The sequence below is a fragment of the Exophiala mesophila genome (assembly GCF_000836275.1).
Source record: "Exophiala mesophila strain CBS 40295 unplaced genomic scaffold supercont1.3, whole genome shotgun sequence".
Taxonomy (NCBI): Eukaryota; Fungi; Ascomycota; class Eurotiomycetes; order Chaetothyriales; family Herpotrichiellaceae; genus Exophiala; species Exophiala mesophila.
This window is the reverse complement of record NW_015622506.1, coordinates 216,707-234,838: the sequence shown is the minus strand read 5'-3', so window position 1 is coordinate 234,838 and position 18,132 is coordinate 216,707. Positions and strand designations below refer to the sequence as shown.

The 18,132-nt window shown below is 49.9% G+C and overlaps 2 protein-coding genes across 2 annotated transcripts; both read left to right on the top strand.

Moving 5' to 3' along the window:
• Positions 1–497: 497 nt before the first annotated feature.
• Positions 498–2,207, top strand: PV10_03748 (uncharacterized protein; the record flags this gene model as incomplete). The annotated part of the gene is made up of 2 exons (XM_016368237.1): positions 498–701; positions 770–2,207. 2 exons carry the CDS (start codon positions 498–500, stop codon positions 1,841–1,843), a joined length of 1,278 nt encoding a protein of 425 aa, XP_016224025.1. The 3' UTR covers positions 1,844–2,207.
• Positions 2,208–2,871: 664 nt separating this feature from the next.
• PV10_03747 (uncharacterized protein) lies at positions 2,872–16,370 on the top strand. The gene is made up of 2 exons (XM_016368236.1): positions 2,872–3,303; positions 3,352–16,370. Exons 1-2 carry the CDS (start codon positions 3,021–3,023, stop codon positions 16,044–16,046), a joined length of 12,978 nt encoding a protein of 4,325 aa, XP_016224024.1. The 5' UTR covers positions 2,872–3,020; the 3' UTR covers positions 16,047–16,370.
• Positions 16,371–18,132: the final 1,762 nt, after the last annotated feature.

The following is an 18,132-nucleotide window of genomic DNA, read 5'->3' as shown; positions in this document are numbered from 1 at the left end:
TTAACCCTCTGTGCCCTTTTCTCTTTGCTCTATTTTGGTTTACTGTGACTAGTACTAGGTATTAACCACCATAGTAATTGCCAACACGCACACACGCATACACTCATCAGCGTCATCACATTACTTAAGCGACCACACTGCAACTGCCGATTAGACACCAGAAGTATTCAGTGGAGAACCAACACCCGCTGTCTTCCACCTTTTCTCAATTCACAATACCCTTCGCATTCTTCTTCCTCAATTTGCCACCAGTATCAACGACATCTTGCCTCTCTGCACCGCCACACCCCCCATAGTGGTTTGCCCTGCGACATTGCCGCCATCCTACGACCACTCCAGCGGCCCTGCACGCCTTTTCAGAATCCGTTTGCGATCCTCGACTCGATGACACACCCCGAGTAGCAGAACATGGTGGTCGATTGTCATGGGCGTTCCTCATTCAACTTGGTCCCGACTGGTTTGATATAAGAAAAATTCCTGCAGTGGTTGACGCAAAGATGAGCCCGGTCCGTTCACTGCACAATGCATTTCATACCTTCAGCAAGAGGAGGGAAGAAGTTACTAAACCCACAGATCCTGCGGGACTGGTTCTCGAAGCATGGGCTGAAGGTTTCATGGTGGGATCTCTGATCATAATGTCTTGCATCACTCTGGCAAACATGCGCCGAGGAGTACTCCTGCATAAGTTGATTTTGCTCGAGGTACGTTGTTTGTGCCATCACTGTCCCATTTGCCACTCGGCCTGTGCGGCATACTGACGTTTCTGCAGCTGGTCCTCGGGTACTGGCAAGGATTCTTCATTCTCTTCAACCCACCCATATATGCCTGGTGGCTCTCTGTCGCCGCCATCTTCCTCAACATATCGTGGTCCTTGCATAATGTCATTGCTTGGATGAAGGTGAGGCCTTTCTTGAACAAGACTGCGAGCCGCATCTTCATCGGCACCATTATCCTGGTGCAGCCATACTGGGTTGTGGAGATATACGCCAACTTCACCTACTTTCATAATGTCAACGACCTCTTCCTCCGCACCCGACCTTGGGAAGCCCTGTGTCGAGATCCCTGGTGGATCTTGGCTGCCCTGATCCTCATCTATAACATTAAGACAAAGTACGACCTCACATCTACCCAGATTGTCCGGATTTCGCCTAGATTTGCCGTCATGATGGGCGCCATGTTCCTCAGCATCATCTTTATCGTACTGGACGTTCTTTCCGTGACGTCTGCCCTCAGGTCTGCCTTGCCCGTGGGAATCAATCCCTTCTGGAAATTATCCTTTGTCTTCAAATGTTTGACCGATTGCGTGGTGCTGGACGATTTCAAGACGGCCCTCGATAGGCTGAGGGCCTTCAAGATTAGCCGCCTCGGAAGCTTCGCCATGGATGCAGGAGATGACCGAAATAGACAACACAAGCAGGATGTCCAGAATCACAACAGCTGGAGCACGCCACCTCCCAAAGGCGACGACGCACAGCCCATTGGGCATCTCCCATCGATGCCCAGCCCCGATGACGACTTCATTCGGCCACTATGGGAAGAGGCCAAACCTGCACGAACCAACCATGTTGAGAACGGCATCTTGGGCCAGCCGGCCAGGGCTGCCTCGCGGGATCGAGACATTGAGGAAAATACATTCCAAGTCGTCGACCGTGGGGATTCTCAACGGGAGGCCAGCGATCCCCAGGCTCTCAGAACCCAGACTAGCTGGTTGAAGAACAAAAAGTCGTCAGACGACTCCTCTGACGGTCCAGATGTCGAATACGCCATGGCAGTACGGCAGATGACGAATGATTCGTCCAACGATTCAAAACGGGGCAAGAAAATCACTGGGGTTGCCAAGTGAATGACAGTGAATCAACGATATCCTAGATGCACTACGGAGTAGAGTCGTCTCAAAGCCACAGGCTGAATACGATCCATTGCCCATGTCTAGAATCGACTAGACTAGGCCCTGAGATTCCAGTGGCCTCTCGCCATCGCAGAAAGAGGACGTCGCCCATCGCATCGCTTTGCGTTGCTCAGACAGAACGCCGAACATCTTGACCTTCATTGGCAGACACCTCAATTGGCATCCTCAGTCTCAGCGTTCTGCCCACGAAGAATGACTTCAAAGGGCAAGACATTGGGTCCTCACCAAATGCCACGACTAGCGATCCCCTCGCCTGCACTTCGCGGCAGCTATTCGCATGTCTAACCTGAAACAAGGCTCTGAGCTTGTTGTCGACAAGTGGTGAGCAATAGCCTACACCTTCCCAATGTTTTTCGAGAACATGGTCGCCTGATCTACTACCAAACGTCTATCGACTCCATTCCCTAGTGCATGAATCATTTTGCTCAAGAAGATGCACATTACTTATCTAGCAGGCCCACCCTGATAGTCTCTTTGCCAAACAAGTAAGATGACAAATTTGACCATTAATCAGTACATATCGTCACACATATGAATTCAAACATGTAAGGAGAATTGGCGAGAACAGCTGTTCGTCTCAGATTTCGAGGCCCCTGACCAACAAAAGACAAAAATTGTCCAGGGAGTGAGTTGGGCTTCAATAATGTCTGCTCAGTATTTGCTGTCGCGGAGAATTAATGGGACCCGAGACGCCTCTTAGAGGACTAGACCATAATAGGCTAGATTGTTCATGTTAATCATGCGCCTTATGCTTAAAACAGGTTTAGCCTCACCTTGAATCCTTGGCTTGGTCTGACCTAATCAGGTTTAACCAGCAGGCCCGTAGGTGCGGCCCGGAGCATTATTACTTGTTGGACGCGTCCAACTGGACCAACTGCAGGTGCGCGAGTCACGCTGGTCCCTAAACCTTGGAAAGTCACGCCCCAATACTCACTTTGGCCTTAGTTGGCCCTCCATCAACAAGTCCCTCTACTCATTCACAATCAGAATCCCTTTCGTCATCCTTCATCCCCTTCATCATCCTATCAGTCCGGCCTCGACAGACTACCTCTGAAATGCTCGTCGCCGTGACGCTCACACCTTTGCCACCCTTAAATCGACATATTTCGCCATGGATGTCCTGTCCCCAACTGCTCCCAATGGGACTCCCGACTCTGACGTTTTAGAATCAACCGAACCTCTCGCCGTCCTTGAACATATTGCCAGCCTCATAGAAACCACACTTGGTGCCGCTAGAAGAGAACTAGAAGCCGTCGGCAGCCTGTTGTCCAAATCTAGTCACGCAGAGTCCCTCAACAAGTGTGCTCAGTTCGCCATTGACCCTCAAATCACGACCCTTTATGCCCAACAGGACACAAGAGAAGAATTGATTAATGGCCATGATGACACACCCAGTCAGTCGAACTCCTCGAATATCCCTCTAGCCCCTAACCTCGACGCAGAAATTAATTATGTCTATACCCTCTCATCCGAACTCGCCCCTCTTGATACCACAGTGGCTTCCCTGGCTTTCCTAAAGCTGTCCGGACCATTGGATGCCAAAGAACCGATCGCAAGCCAAATTCAAGTCATCCATCTCCCCAGATCTCGAGGCATCCAAAGTGAGGGTCAATCCGATCGTCACACTGCGTCGCCATACGATGTCGTCTATTCCCTCCTCCACAACGTCGTCGGCCCCTACTTTGAAGCCTATACCAAGTCACAAAGCACGACTAATCGCAACTGGTACGATGCTCAGGCAAAGGGAGGGGTATCAGGGGCCAAGAGACGTATGGCAGAGTTGGAGTTGAGCCTCTTGCATCTGAGACAAAACACCGATATCCCTTTGGTTCGACTTGACAACCATGAGGTCGTTCGAGCAGCATTACAAAAGGCAGCAGCACAAGGTGTCCCACCCTCAATTCAGCTCATAGACAACCGCACTCTTGAAGATACGGCAGTGCTGAACGAGATTCAAAAGAACCATGTGAACAAATGGATCATTAGCATCCAGGGCTTGACCAAATTGGCCGATCCAAAGCACGCCCCTCCTATCATCTCTGCCGCCCAAGAGATCAATTTCTGGCTTTCACTCGAAACCGCCCTCAACAGACTCACCGTTGAGCTAGGTTCCGACAACGTGCTCCTCACCATCGACATCTTGAAGAACGCAAACCGGCAACAGGCTGTTGTGAGTTTGGCAACCGACACTGGGGTCAAGGACGCAATAGAAACCGTTCGAAACTTTAACAACTTGATGCGAGACTTTCCCCTCGATGACCTGTCTTCGGCCACTTCACTGGCCAAAGTGTCGGACGCCCTTGTTTCCATCTTTGGACACCTCAACAAGAAATGGAGGGTTTGCAATTATCCCATCAAGAGGGCGCTGAAGCTGGTAGAGGGCATCTCTTCCGATATGGACTTCCAGATTCACCAACTTCTCAAGGGCCGCTCCATAATGTCTCTAGAATGGCCAGAGTTCGAGCAATTAATGAGGTCCATTGACGCCGTCTGGGAAGTTTGGGACGAGCAGATCAAGAGCTTCACCACAGTCGCCCGGGACATCACGAGACGAAAAAACACCGATTTTGTTCCAGTCAAGGTCACCTCCAAACACGCTCAGACTCAAGAGCGCCTCAGCTACATCAAAAGATTCCGCACAGAGCATGAACAATTGATGAGAACCATCACAACTGTGCTAGGGTCAAGGTCCAAGGGCCCCGGAGTCGCCGCCTCCGATGACGGTGGTGCAGCAATCATCGAAGAACTCGGAGGTGCTGATGCTGCCGAGCAGGTATCAAAAGCCTACGACATCGTGCGACATGTAGATATCCTGGATGTTTCACCAGAAGGCACGGCTATCTGGGTACAGGCCGAACAACAATATAGTGAACGAACTTCGCGGGTGGAGGATTCCATCATTGCCCGCCTTCGTGACCGTCTGGGCAAGGCCAAGACTGCAAACGAGATGTTCCGCGTATTCGAGAAGTTCAATGCCCTCCTGGTCAGACCCAAGGTTCGTGGTGCCATCAATGCTTACCAGACTCAACTTCTCGACAACGTCAAAAATGCCATCACTGCCTTGCATGAACGCTTCAAACAGCAATACGGCGGATCTGAGGCACAGATGATGGCTCAGTTACGCGACATCCCCCCAGTTGCCGGTGCCATATTGTGGGTCAGACAAATTGAGGCACAGCTCGAGAATTACATGTCCAAAGTCCAGGCCGTTCTAGGAGAAGACTGGATGATGCATTCTGATGGACGAATCTTGGACAGCGAGAGCAAACTGTTCCGCAAAAAGCTCACGACACGAGATATCTATGAGACATGGCTGCACGACGTCAAAGCCCGAGACATCACTGTCACAGGACGCCTGTTTCTGATCTCTCGAAGCCGAAATCCCAATAGTACACCAGAGCTTGTGGTGAATTTTGATCAACATGCGATCTCTCTATTCAAAGAAGTCCGGAATTTGACTTGGCTCAATTTCCACATTCCTCATCGCATCGCGACAACGGCCAAACAGGCCCAGCGGGTGTACCCATATGCCTTGAGCCTGATGGAAAGTGTCGCCAGCTACCTATCGGCTCTTCGAAGCGTGCAGGAAATGCCCACAATGGCCCCTTTGCTCGCTGGTTATGGCAGGGAAGTCCAGAAGCTCTTCGAGACTGGCGTCCCGTTGCGTTGGGACACCTTCATCCACACCTTTGATTACAGAGATGCAAAATCGACATCGAGCGATTCGCGTCATGTCCAGTATGTGCGGGATCTTGCTACAGCAGTCACAACACTGCAGGAAAAGACAGCAACAATCCGAGACCTCAGTCATGTCATCCAACTAGCCTTGTCAGAATTGAAAACATGCCCTTACTCCGCCCAGAATTTCCAAGGCCAGATGGACATCATTCAGAATGCAGTTGACAAGATGGATCTCGGAAATTATGCAAACCTGTCAACCTGGGTTGTACAGCTCAATTTTCAGATCCGCGAGATCTTCAACGAACGTTTACAGCAAGCGTTGAAGCATTGGACATCCACATTCAACTCCATTGACGGTCTCGATCTCTCCGCGCCTGCACTGGTGCACACCGAGGGCACTGTGTATGATTTGCGATTTGCCCCTATTGTAATCGAGATCATGATGAACAACCAAACGATCTTCATCGACCCACCCTTGGCTTTTGTCAAGGCTTCCTGGCTCCAACAACTCGAGGACTGGCTCAGTATTTTGTGCCATCTCCCCCAAATTCGTGCTACTCGCTACCAGGTCACAGCAACAGCCGGGGTCACAAATTCATTGTTGACGTTTGTTGACCTTCCATTAGCCAATGTCGGGGTGTTGCAGGATGCATATTCTGCAATCGGCGCTCGAGTGTCGGAGATGTCGACCTATCTTGAGGAATGGTACACCTACCAGAATCTGTGGGATCTGCGTAGTGAACACCTCCAGGATACCCTTGGGGATGATCTTGCTCAATGGCATCAATTGTTGCAGGAAGTCCGACACGCCCGTTCAACCTTTGATACCTCTGAAGGGCGCAAGGTCATGGGTTGTGTGACATTCGACTATGAGCAAGTCCAGGCCAAGATCACCCAGAAATACGATCAGTGGCAATACGAGGTGACCGGCAGATTTGGTGTTATTCTCGGAAACCGCATGGTCGAGGTCTTCAATGAAATGAAGCGAGCACGCATGGAGCTTGAAAATCAATCCTTGGAAACACATTCCACTGCCCAAGCCGTTGCCTTCATTACCATCGTCCAACAGTGCAAGCGAAATGCTTTGCTGTGGGGGCCAGAGGTGGAAATCTTCCGACAAGGCCAGACAACTCTCACCAGACAGCGTTACAATTTTGCAAGCGACTGGCTCTCTGCCAATCAAGTTAGCGATGAGTGGGACTCGTTTGAGGACATCCTCGGCAGGAAGAGCAAGATCGTCGAAGACCAAACCGAAGCCCTTCGTGCAAATATTACGGCCGAGGATCGGATCATCAACAGCCGCATCCAAGACGTTGTCGCTCAATGGGCAGAACAGAAGCCAGTCTCAGGCACAATCCCCCCTGCAGAGGCCGCCGAGCTGCTGAGATCTTTCCAAAGCCGAATGGAGAAACTTCAAAACGAGGCTGAAACAGTGTCCAAAGCCAAGGACGCTCTTTCTCTGCCCTTGTCACGCAATGACGCCTTGCCCTCTGCCCTGGAGGAAGTTGGTGATTTCATGTCTGTTTGGTCTGCCCTGGCAACAATCTGGCAGAGCATCGATGAACTTAAAGACACTCCGTGGGCCAGCCTCCAGCCTCGCAAGCTACGCCAATCTCTTGATGGCCTCGTCAAGATGACCAAGGAGATGCCTAGTCGAATGAGACAATATGCTGCTTTTGAATATGTTCAGAACGAGCTCAAGCAAAAGATCAAAGCCAACGCACTTCTGAGTGACCTGAAATCCGATGCGGTTCGGGAACGCCATTGGATCAAGATCTACAAGGCTCTTAAACCTCACAAACGGTACTCGGAGACTTCGATGACGCTTGGAGATGTTTGGGGTCTTCAACTTGCATCAAGTGAATCAACAATTCGGGACATCATAATACAAGCACGTGGAGAACTTGCTCTGGAAGAGTTTGTCAGGCAAGTGCGTGATACCTGGCAAAATTATTCATTGGATCTGGTCAATTATCAGAACAAATGTCGACTCATTCGAGGTTGGGATGACTTGTTTACCAAGTGCAGCGAAAACCTCAATTCTCTCCAGGCCATGCGACATTCCCCGTACTATAAAGAGTTTGAAGAGGAAGCTTCGTCATGGGAAGACAAGCTCAACCGCGTGCATGTCTTGTTCGATGTTTGGATCGACGTCCAAAGACAGTGGGTCTACCTCGAAGGAGTCTTCACGGGTAACAATGATATCAAACATCTTCTGCCCACAGAGTCCAGCAGATTTTCGAACATCAATACCGAGTTCTCGGCCGTCATGAAGAAAGTCTACAAGTCTCCTTTTGTGATGGACGTCCTCGGCATTCCAGGGGTCCAGAAGTCTCTCGAGCGCCTTGCTGAGTTGCTGGGCAAGATTCAAAAAGCGCTGGGCGAGTATCTTGAGCGAGAACGTGTTTCATTCCCTCGCTTTTACTTCGTGGGCGACGAAGACCTGCTCGAAATTATCGGCAACAGTGATGACAGTACGCGCGTCGCCAAACATTTCAAGAAGATGTTCGCTGGAATATCTGGTGCAGAGGTCAACGAAGATAACACCATCACTGCAGTCACTTCGAAGGAAGGAGAAACCGTACGACTACGGAGAGAGGTTTCACTTGTAAAGCTCCCAAAGATCAATGACTGGCTCACGGCGTTGGACAGCAGTGTCAAACATGCACTTGCAGAGCTACTGGCCGAGGCTGCAGCAACCTTCCGACCTCTGTTCACATCATCAGATCTTGACGTAGAACAGTTTCACGCATACCTCACAACCTACCCAGCTCAAGTCATGATACTTGCTGCCCAGGTTGTGTGGACAGATCTCGTACGTGAAGCTCTCGAGGCAGCTGGAGATGGTCTAGCCAAAGTGCACGCTTATGAAGTTAGACTATTAGAATTTCTCGCGGAAAGTGTGTTACAAGACCTCCCAGCATTGACACGGAAGAAGTGTGAGCACTTTATCACAGAGGCTGTTCATCAGCGAGATGTTATCTCAAAGCTCATGAAAGCAAATGCAGCATCACCAACTCATTACCTCTGGCTGCTACAGATGCGCTACGTCTACGATCCCGACGCTGAACTCATGAGTCGCTTGCGCATCGAGATGGCGAATGCAGTTCTCGATTATGGTTACGAATATCTCGGTGTTCCTGATCGCCTCGTCCGCACTCCTCTCACCGATCGGTGTTTCCTAACTCTGACTCAGGCGCTCTGTCAGCGATTGGGAGGGTCGCCATACGGCCCTGCTGGTACAGGAAAGACAGAATCAGTCAAAGCATTGGGCCTGCAACTTGGCAGGTTTACCCTGGTCTTTTGTTGTGATGATACCTTTGATTTCCAAGCTATGGGCCGAATCTTCCTAGGCCTCTGCCAGGTCGGTGCATGGGGATGTTTTGATGAATTTAATCGCCTCGAGGAAAGAATTCTTTCTGCTGTGTCTCAACAAATCCAGAACATTCAATTGGGATTGAAGAACAGCGTCAAAGATCGGAAAGAACAGATCGAGCTCGTCGGTCGACGGCTGACAGTAAACCTCAACACTGGCTTGTTCATTACAATGAATCCAGGGTATGCAGGACGATCCAATTTGCCGGACAACCTGAAGAAGCTGTTCCGCAGCGTCGCAATGTCAAAGCCGGACAGAGAGCTTATCGCGGAGGTGATGCTGTTCTCGCAAGGATTCAAACAAGCCAAGTCCATCTCATCGCAAGTCGTACCCTTCTTCGATCACTGTGCAAAACGACTGTCGAAGCAGCCCCATTATGACTTTGGCCTGCGTGCATTGAAAAGTGTCCTCGTCAGCTCAGGTGGTTTGAAGCGACTTCGATTACAGTCTGGAGAAGACCTTCAGGACCAAGAGCAGGTTCTTGAGCCAGAAATCATCGTTCAGAGTATTCGAGAAACTGTGTCTCCGAAGCTCATCAAAAAAGACGTTGAAACTCTTGTCGATGTACAAGCTGAAGACTTTCCTGGAGTTGCATATGTTCCTGCGAGCCTGACTGAACTTAGAGCCGCCATCCAACAAGTCATGGAAGAACAAGGTCTTACACAAAGTGAAGCCTGGATGACCAAAATCCTGCAGCTGTATCAGATTCAGAACATACATCATGGCGTGATGATGGTAGGGCAATCCGCCTCTGGAAAATCAACCATCTGGAAAGTCCTTTTACAAGCCCTCCAGCGAGTTGAAGGCATCGAAGGCGTCCATCACATCATTGACCCGAAGGTCATGTCCAAAGAAGCACTTTACGGCAGCCTAGATAGTACCACTCGCGAGTGGACCGATGGTCTCTTTACAGGCATCCTCAGAAAGGTTGTTGACAATCTACGTGGAGAAGACAGCAAGCGACACTGGATCGTCTTCGACGGCGACGTTGATCCAGAATGGGTTGAAAACTTGAACAGCGTCCTTGACGACAACAAATTGCTTACTCTTCCGAACGGTGAAAGATTAAACCTGCCTTCCAACGTCCGCATTATGTTCGAAGTCGAAAGCTTGAAATATGCAACTCTTGCAACAGTCAGTCGTTGCGGAATGGTGTGGTTCTCAGATGATACGGTTACGCCATCATTAATGATCGAACACTACTTGAAGACCTTGACCACCCGCAACTTCGATGAACTCGATGACGAGATCAAAGCCACAGGCATGACTTCACGTGCGCAAGAAACCCAAAGACACCTTGTCGAGACGCTCGGCGCTCTCATCAACCGAGATGATTTCCTCCTCAAAGCTCTGTCATCTGCAGAAGGATACAAGCATATTATGCAGTTCACGCCGGCGCGTGCTCTGGACAGCCTCTTCAGTTTACTGGCAAAGGCTTGTCGCACTGTGCTCGAGTACAATCTCAACCATTCTGAATTTCCTCTCGACCTCGAGCAAGCCGGAGCATTCATCTCAAAGAAGCTACTCCTTGCAACTGTTTGGAGTTTTGTCGGGGACGGCACACTAGCGACCCGGAAACATTTTGGTGACTTCATTGGCAACATGACCAACGTCGATCTTCCAAATCTCGACCACTCAACTTCGTTGATTGACTACAATGTCACTCTACCTCAAGGACAGTGGGTGGCCTGGCAGTCACAAGTTCCTCTAGTCGACCTCGAGACACACCAAATCACCGATACCAATGTTATCATTCCTACGGTCGATACTGTGCGACACGAAGATGTACTATTTTCGTGGTTATCGGAACATAAGCCTTTCATGCTCTGTGGTCCACCCGGGTCTGGTAAGACAATGACACTTTTCAGCGCTCTACGCCCGTTAGACGACCTGGTTACGGTCGGCCTGAATTTCTCAAGTGCCACTCAACCAGATCTCATAATCAAGACCTTTGAGCAGTATTGCGAGTACAAGAAAACTTTGAATGGTCTGGTGCTCTCTCCCACCCAAATGGGCCAATGGTTGGTGATCTTTTGCGACGAGATCAATCTGCCGTCTCCTGACAAGTATGGCACCCAACGAGCTATCAGCTTCCTGCGGCAGCTTGTCGAGCAGAATGGCTTTTGGCGCACCTCGGACCGGGCCTGGGTGACTCTCGAACGCATCCAGTTCGTTGGCGCCTGTAATCCTCCAGAGGATGTTGGCCGCCACCCTATGGGTGATCGATTCTTGAGAAATGCTCCCGTTGTCATGGTGGACTATCCTGGAGAAATTTCGCTAACGCAGATCTATGGCACCTACAATTCTGCGGCCCTCAAAGTGGTGCCGATCCTGCGCGGATTTGCTGACTCACTTACAAAGGCCATGGTTGATCTTTACCTCAAGTCGCAGGCTAGATTTACCCCTGACATCCAACCTCATTATGTTTACTCTCCCAGAGAACTTACAAGATGGGTCCGAGGCATATACGAAGCAATTGCGCCATTGGAACACCTTACTCTTGAAGGTCTCATCCGGCTCTGGGCACATGAGGCGCTGCGCCTATTCCAAGACCGTTTGGTCGAACCTGAAGAACGAGCTTGGACTAGCAACATGGTCAGACAAACTGCCTTGGAACATTTCCCGACCGCCGACATCGACTCTGCCCTCCAGGGCCCGATTTTGTTTTCAAACTGGTTGTCCAAGAATTATGTATCTGTGGAACAAGAACAGCTTCGGGAGTTTGTCAAGGCTCGTCTGAAAACCTTCTGTGAAGAGGAAGTCGATGTTCCTCTTGTTCTCTTCAACGACGTCCTTGAGCATGCTCTCCGCATTGACAGAGTCTTCAGACAACCACAAGGTCATCTGATTCTGATCGGTACCAGTGGAAGTGGAAAAACAACTCTGTCAAGATTCGTTGCCTGGATGAATGGCCTAAGCATTTTCCAGATCAAGGTCCACGGACGCTACTCAGCCGAGGATTTTGACGATGATCTTCGGAGTGTTCTCCGAGCTTGCGGATGCAGGGGCCAAAAGATCTGTTTCATCATGGATGAATCTAATGTTCTTGACTCAGGCTTCCTTGAACGCATGAATACTCTCTTGGCTAACGGAGAAGTCCCTGGTCTGTTTGAAGGGGACGAGTATTCGGCTCTGTTGACTGCATGCAAAGAAGGTGCTCAACGACAGGGTCGTCACCTAGATTCCCAGGAAGAACTGTACAAATGGTTCACACAACAGGTTGTTCATAATCTTCACGTCGTTTTCACGATGAATCCCCCCCAGGACGGCCTTTCCTCGCGAGCTGCAACAAGTCCGGCTCTCTTCAATCGTTGCGTTCTTAATTGGATGGGTGACTGGTCAGATCAAGCTCTCTATCAAGTGGGATACGAACTTACACAGTCCCTCGACTTGGACAGACCGGATTTTACGGCCCCTGATAGTCTACCAGTGGCTTACAGTGGTATTCCTCTACCTGCGTCTCATCGTGACACGATCGTCAATGCTTTGGTTCACACACATTATTCCGTCCAGAAGACGAATGAGCGTCTCGAGCACCAGCAAGGCATTGTCACCTATCTGACGCCTCGCCATTACCTTGACTTTGTCACTCATTTCGGCAATTTATTTAGCGAGAAGCGTGGCGAACTTGAAGATCAGCAACGCCATCTAAATGTTGGTCTTGAGAAGCTTCGAGACACTGTCGACAAAGTAAAGGACTTGCGACAGAGCTTGGCCCAGAAGAAGCAACAACTCGAACTTAAAGATGCGGAGGCAAACGAGAAGCTTCAACGTATGGTCGCCGACCAACGCGAGGCGGAGACAAAACAAGCGACATCTAAAGAAGTCCAAGCAGCCCTGGAAACACAAGAGAAGCAAGTGGCTGAACGCAAAGAGATTGTGCTCAATGATTTAGCCAGGGCTGAGCCGGCGGTGCTTGAAGCACAACGAAGTGTCAGCAACATCAAGCGACAACATCTGACTGAAGTCAGATCGATGGCCAATCCGCCAGCTGGTGTCAAACTCGCCCTTGAATCGGTCTGTACATTGCTTGGCCACAAGGTTGATAGCTGGAAGAGCATTCAAGGTGTTGTTCGGAAGGACGACTTCATCGCCACTATCGTCAACTACGATAACGAAAGACAAATGACTTCATCTCTTCGACAGAAGATGCGAAACGAGTTTTTGTCCAATGAAGATTTCACCTTTGAGAAAGTCAACCGCGCCAGCAAAGCCTGCGGGCCCCTGGTACAGTGGGTGGAAGCACAGGTTAACTTCTCTGAGATTCTTGACAGAGTTGGGCCCTTGAGAAAAGAAGTCACTGACTTGGAAGAAGCGGCGTTGCAGACAAAGGCCCAAGCAAAGGCCATCGAAAACACCATCCAGAAACTTGCAGAAAGCATAGGTGTCTACAAAACCGAGTATGCCGCCCTCATTAGCGAGACGGAAGCGATCAAGAGCGAGATGGCACGTGTACAGAGCAAAGTGGTTCGAAGTGTCAGTCTCTTAGACAGCCTTTCGTCCGAACGTGTGAGATGGGACGCAGCAAGCAAGTCATTCGAGACGCAGATTCAGACTTTGGTTGGCGATGTTGTTATTGCTTCTGCGTTCCTCGCCTACGCTGGTCTGTATGACCAACAATTCAGAAAGGCAATGGTAGACGACTGGCTGCACCACATGTCTCTATCGGGTATATCTTGCAAAGCAGACGGCTCTATGTTGGGCTATCTCTCCACGGCTGATGAAAGACTGCAATGGCAACGGCACTCGTTACCCGTCGACGACTTGTGCATGGAAAATGCCATCATGCTCAACCGCTTCAACCGATACCCGTTGATCATTGATCCGCCTGGCAGAGTTACTGAGTTCCTAAAACAAGAGCATCAAGGACGTAAGCTGACAGTCACAAGCTTCTTGGACGATGCATTTACCAAACAATTGGAGAGTGCATTGCGTTTCGGCAATCCCATCTTGATTCAAGATGCTGAGTACCTTGACCCAATCTTGACACATGTGTTAAACAAGGAATATCAGAAGACTGGTGGCCGTGTATTGATCCAATTGGGAAAGCAAGAGATCGATTTCTCACCGAGCTTCCAACTGTACCTTTCTACACGGGATCCATCTGCGAAGTTTGCCCCGGATGTCTGCAGTCGAACTACGTTTATTAACTTTACGGTCACACGAAGCAGTCTTGAGACGCAATCGCTCAACGACGTTCTCAAGGCTGAGAGGCCCGACGTGGACAAGAGACGCACGAATCTGGTCAAGATGCAAGGCGAATTTGATACCAACCTCCGACAGCTGGAGAAGAGACTGCTGCAAGCATTGAATGAATCTCGTGGCAACATTCTTGACGATGACAATGTGATCCAGACCCTAGAGACTCTCAAGAAGGAGGCCGCTGTGATCACGAAGAAGGTGGCAGAGACTGAGGGCGTCATGGCCGAAGTCCAACGTATCACTCTAGGGTACAGTCGCATTGCCCGAGCTTGCAGTGCCATCTTTGCGCTCCTCGAGCAGCTTCATCATCTCAACCATGCCTATCGCTTCTCGCTCCAATACTTTATCGACATCTTCAATTTTGTACTGCACCACAATCATCATCTGACGAACAAGACCAATCACGAAGAGCGATCCGAGATTATTCTCAAGGACATATTCGTAGAGACCTATCGACGGACCTCTCTTTCACTTCTGCAGAAGGATCGCATTACCCTGGCGATTCTTCTAGTCCGGGCGACTCCATACGAGTTCGATAGGTCGGCATTGGATCTTATCTTGGATGATCATTTGCAGTCACCTGCAGGTGTACAGCTTGAGTTGAAGCAACAAGAGGTGTTGGATCTCGTGAAACGACAGAGTGTGTTCAACCAGGAGCTTGTCAAGCCTTCCAGTGCAAGCTGGCAGCATCTTCTTTCTGACGATCGGCCTGAACTGGCAGTACCAAATGTCTGGGGTGAAACTGAGAACACGATCAGTCAAAACTTGTACAAGTTGCTTCTCATCAAACTGGTTCGGCCTGATCGATTCCTGCCTGCAGCAGAAATCTTGGTCACAAGTGTTTTTGGACCGGAGATCTTCCAGGGTACTGACGACCTCGGAACGATTGTGCAACAGGTGACATCTTTAGTCCCTATTGCGCTCAGTTCCAACCCTGGATTCGATGCCAGTTATAAAGTGGATGCTCTGGTGGAGAAACAGAAGGCCACATGTGCCAATGTTGCCATGGGCTCGGACGAAAGCGTTGCCAGTGCCGACAAAGCCATCACAAGTGCTGCTGCTAATGGCAGCTGGGTGTTGATCAAGAACGTCCACCTTGCACCTCAATGGTTGCAGAGTCTGGAGAAGAGATTGTCAGCTCTACGACCACACAGTGACTTTAGACTGTTCTTGTCAATGGAGACAAGCCCCAAAATCCCTGTCAATCTCATTCGGGCATCAAGATCGCTTGTCTATGAACAGCCAGCTGGAATGCGTGCAAATATGAAGGACACGTTACAAGTGCTGTCTGACCGAGGCACTCGCAGTCCCGTGGAAAAGGGACGGCTGTATCTCCTGCTTTGCTTCCTGCATGCAGTGCTCCAAGAACGCCTCAGATATGCACCAACATTGGGCTGGAAGGGACTGTGGGAGTTCAACGACAGCGATTACGAATGCTGTTCATATATCATTGATTCATGGATTGATGCCGTTGCACAAGGCAGATCCAACATCCCTCCTGTGAAACTACCATGGGATATGATTCGAACACTGGTCACAGAGATGTACGGAGGCAAGATCGATGACGAGGGCGATTTTTCACTATTGAGCGAAATTGTGGGCAGGGTGTTTGATGCCGCAGCGTACGAAAACGACCATGAATTGGTGCACGTTCCAGATGGACAGGCACTCAAGGTTCCATCTGGAACGACCATGCGAGATTTCTTGCAATGGGTGGATAGACTTCCAGAGCGCGAGCCACCGGCATATCTTGGTCTTCCAGCAAATGCTGATAAGTTGTTGTTGATTGGACAAGGCAAGGAAACAATTGGAAATCTGGCCAAGGTCACGGATTTACTGGAGGAAGGAGAACAGACCGCCTCTGGAGATAGAGAGTAGACGGAATTGAGGTAAAAGATTACGGGTTTCATTTTCTGTGTTATTAGTCAAAGTCACTGTCTTTGATGGCTTGATAGGAAACGTGGGATGGACAACTGACTTCCTCTCGCCATTGCTCCTTGTTGGATACAGCATGTTCTTTTTTGATTCGAATGCTTACAATTCTACCACTAGGGCATGGCAGGCATTGGAGTTGCTGGTTATTTATTCATTGGGTCTTGGGAAGTGGCCGCCTCGGCCATTAAGGCAACCTCTGTCGATAGAGATGAGACAGTGTAGTTGTCGTGTAGCTAACTAGAATTGAGTATACAAGTCATGAATCTATCAGTATTCCATAAAAGTCGTGTCCTCAAGAAGTGAGTGGGCGTTGTAATGGGCGTCTAATCGTGTCAACTGTTATCATTATAATTTTTGAACCAGTCGCATGCTGTCCAAGACCAATTTCTGAAGCGGTAGGTGTTTAAAACAAAATACGCGCCGACCGCCTTTTCTGAGTGTGGTTTTTATTTCGCTGAATCGAATCGCTTACTTGGAGTCTTACCGCCAACAAGCGGAAGCGCCTATGAGATGTCTTCGCGGCCCTCTTCATGGCCATCTATCAATTATATAGAAGACTGCCGCATCAGCAACTGCAATCATGGGTCCCTTCATTCAAAAGAGTCCCAGGGACGGTGTATAGTATCAGTACGTTATATCAGCTACCACAATAATCAACAAGAATACACAACATGTCCACCTGTCCACCAGCCTCAGCCTACCGCGTGGCATGGATCTGTGCTCTTAGCATCGAGTATGTGGCGGCGTGTGAGCTTCTGGATGAAATGTACTCGACACCACAATTGACGTCGGCAACAGACAACAATATCTATACATGTGGACGAATCGGGGAAATCAAGGTCGTGGTAGTCTGCCTGCCCAAGGGACTATACGGAACAATATCAACAGCCATGATGGCAGTCGATCTCATCCACAGCTTCCCCTATCTTTCATTCGGACTCCTGGTCGGAACAGCAGGGGGAGCACCGAGTCGCAAGCACGACATTCGTCTCGGAGACGTGGTTGTCAGTATGCCTACCGACAGGTTCGCGGGAGTGGTTCACTACACGGCAGGCAAAATGATCCAGGACCAGCCATTTGCCGCGAGCTGCAGCCACCTCAACAAGCCGCCTCAGGTGCTGTTGATGGCAGTCCAGCGGCTCGAGGTGTCGTATGCTCGACATGGAAATGGCCTGTTCGACACGGTGACCGAGATGATGGGAAAGAATGCTCGCCTCAGATCCACCTACATCGGATCATTGCCAAAACCAGAGAATCTATACCAATCTTCTCACGTCCATCCACCTACAGAGACCGACTCGTCGGGGTGTGCATTTTCTTGTGGACTCAAACCCGAGATTATAGTCAAGCGTCCGTGGCGTGATATTCGAAACCCTCATGTCCACCATGGCCTTGTCGCTTCAGCTGACCGTGTGATCAAAGACGCCACTTTCAGGGACAGCATGGCTGAGAAATATGATGTCCTCTGCTTTGAAATGGAAGCCGCTGGTCTGGTCAATGTTCTTCCCTCCTTGGTGATCAGAGGAATCTCCAACTACGCCGACACTCACAAAAACGACGAATGGCAGGCTTTCGCAGCTGCTATTGCCTCTGCGTACGCAAAAGATCTATTGAAACTGGTTCCTCCTAATACGGTGGAACCAGTTAATCCAAACATCACAGCAAGTGATCAAGCCCCAATGTCCTCGACGACAGGCCTCCTGGAGTACTCTCAAAAATGCTTCGACTCTGACCACGTCCCGCATCCAGAACCAGATTCGAGAAGGGTGCGTGTCCGTGTGCCTCCAAAGACACCAGGCGAGGATAAAAAGACCACGAAGACAAACGTAAAGGTAGTTCAGAGTTGTGGTATCTCAGTTCCACCGCCCAGTGGTTTATCAGCCGACCACCCAATGCAACGGAATATATGAGACGCCCTCATCAGCACCGAACATTGTGAGTTGAATGTTGGGTCGATCAGCGACCGCCAGACAAGCATTATCCCGTGCCATTTGCACCTCGACTTGGGACGGAGCAGTCAATGTGACAT

Coding starts and splice junctions, on each gene's coding strand:
- PV10_03747 (XM_016368236.1), top strand. CDS start 3,021: ATGGATGTCCTGTCCCCAACTGCTCCCAATGGGACTCCCGACTCTGAC. Junction 3,304..3,351: donor TGGCCATGATGACACACCCA/GTCAGTCGAACT, acceptor ACCTCGACGCAG/AAATTAATTATGTCTATACC.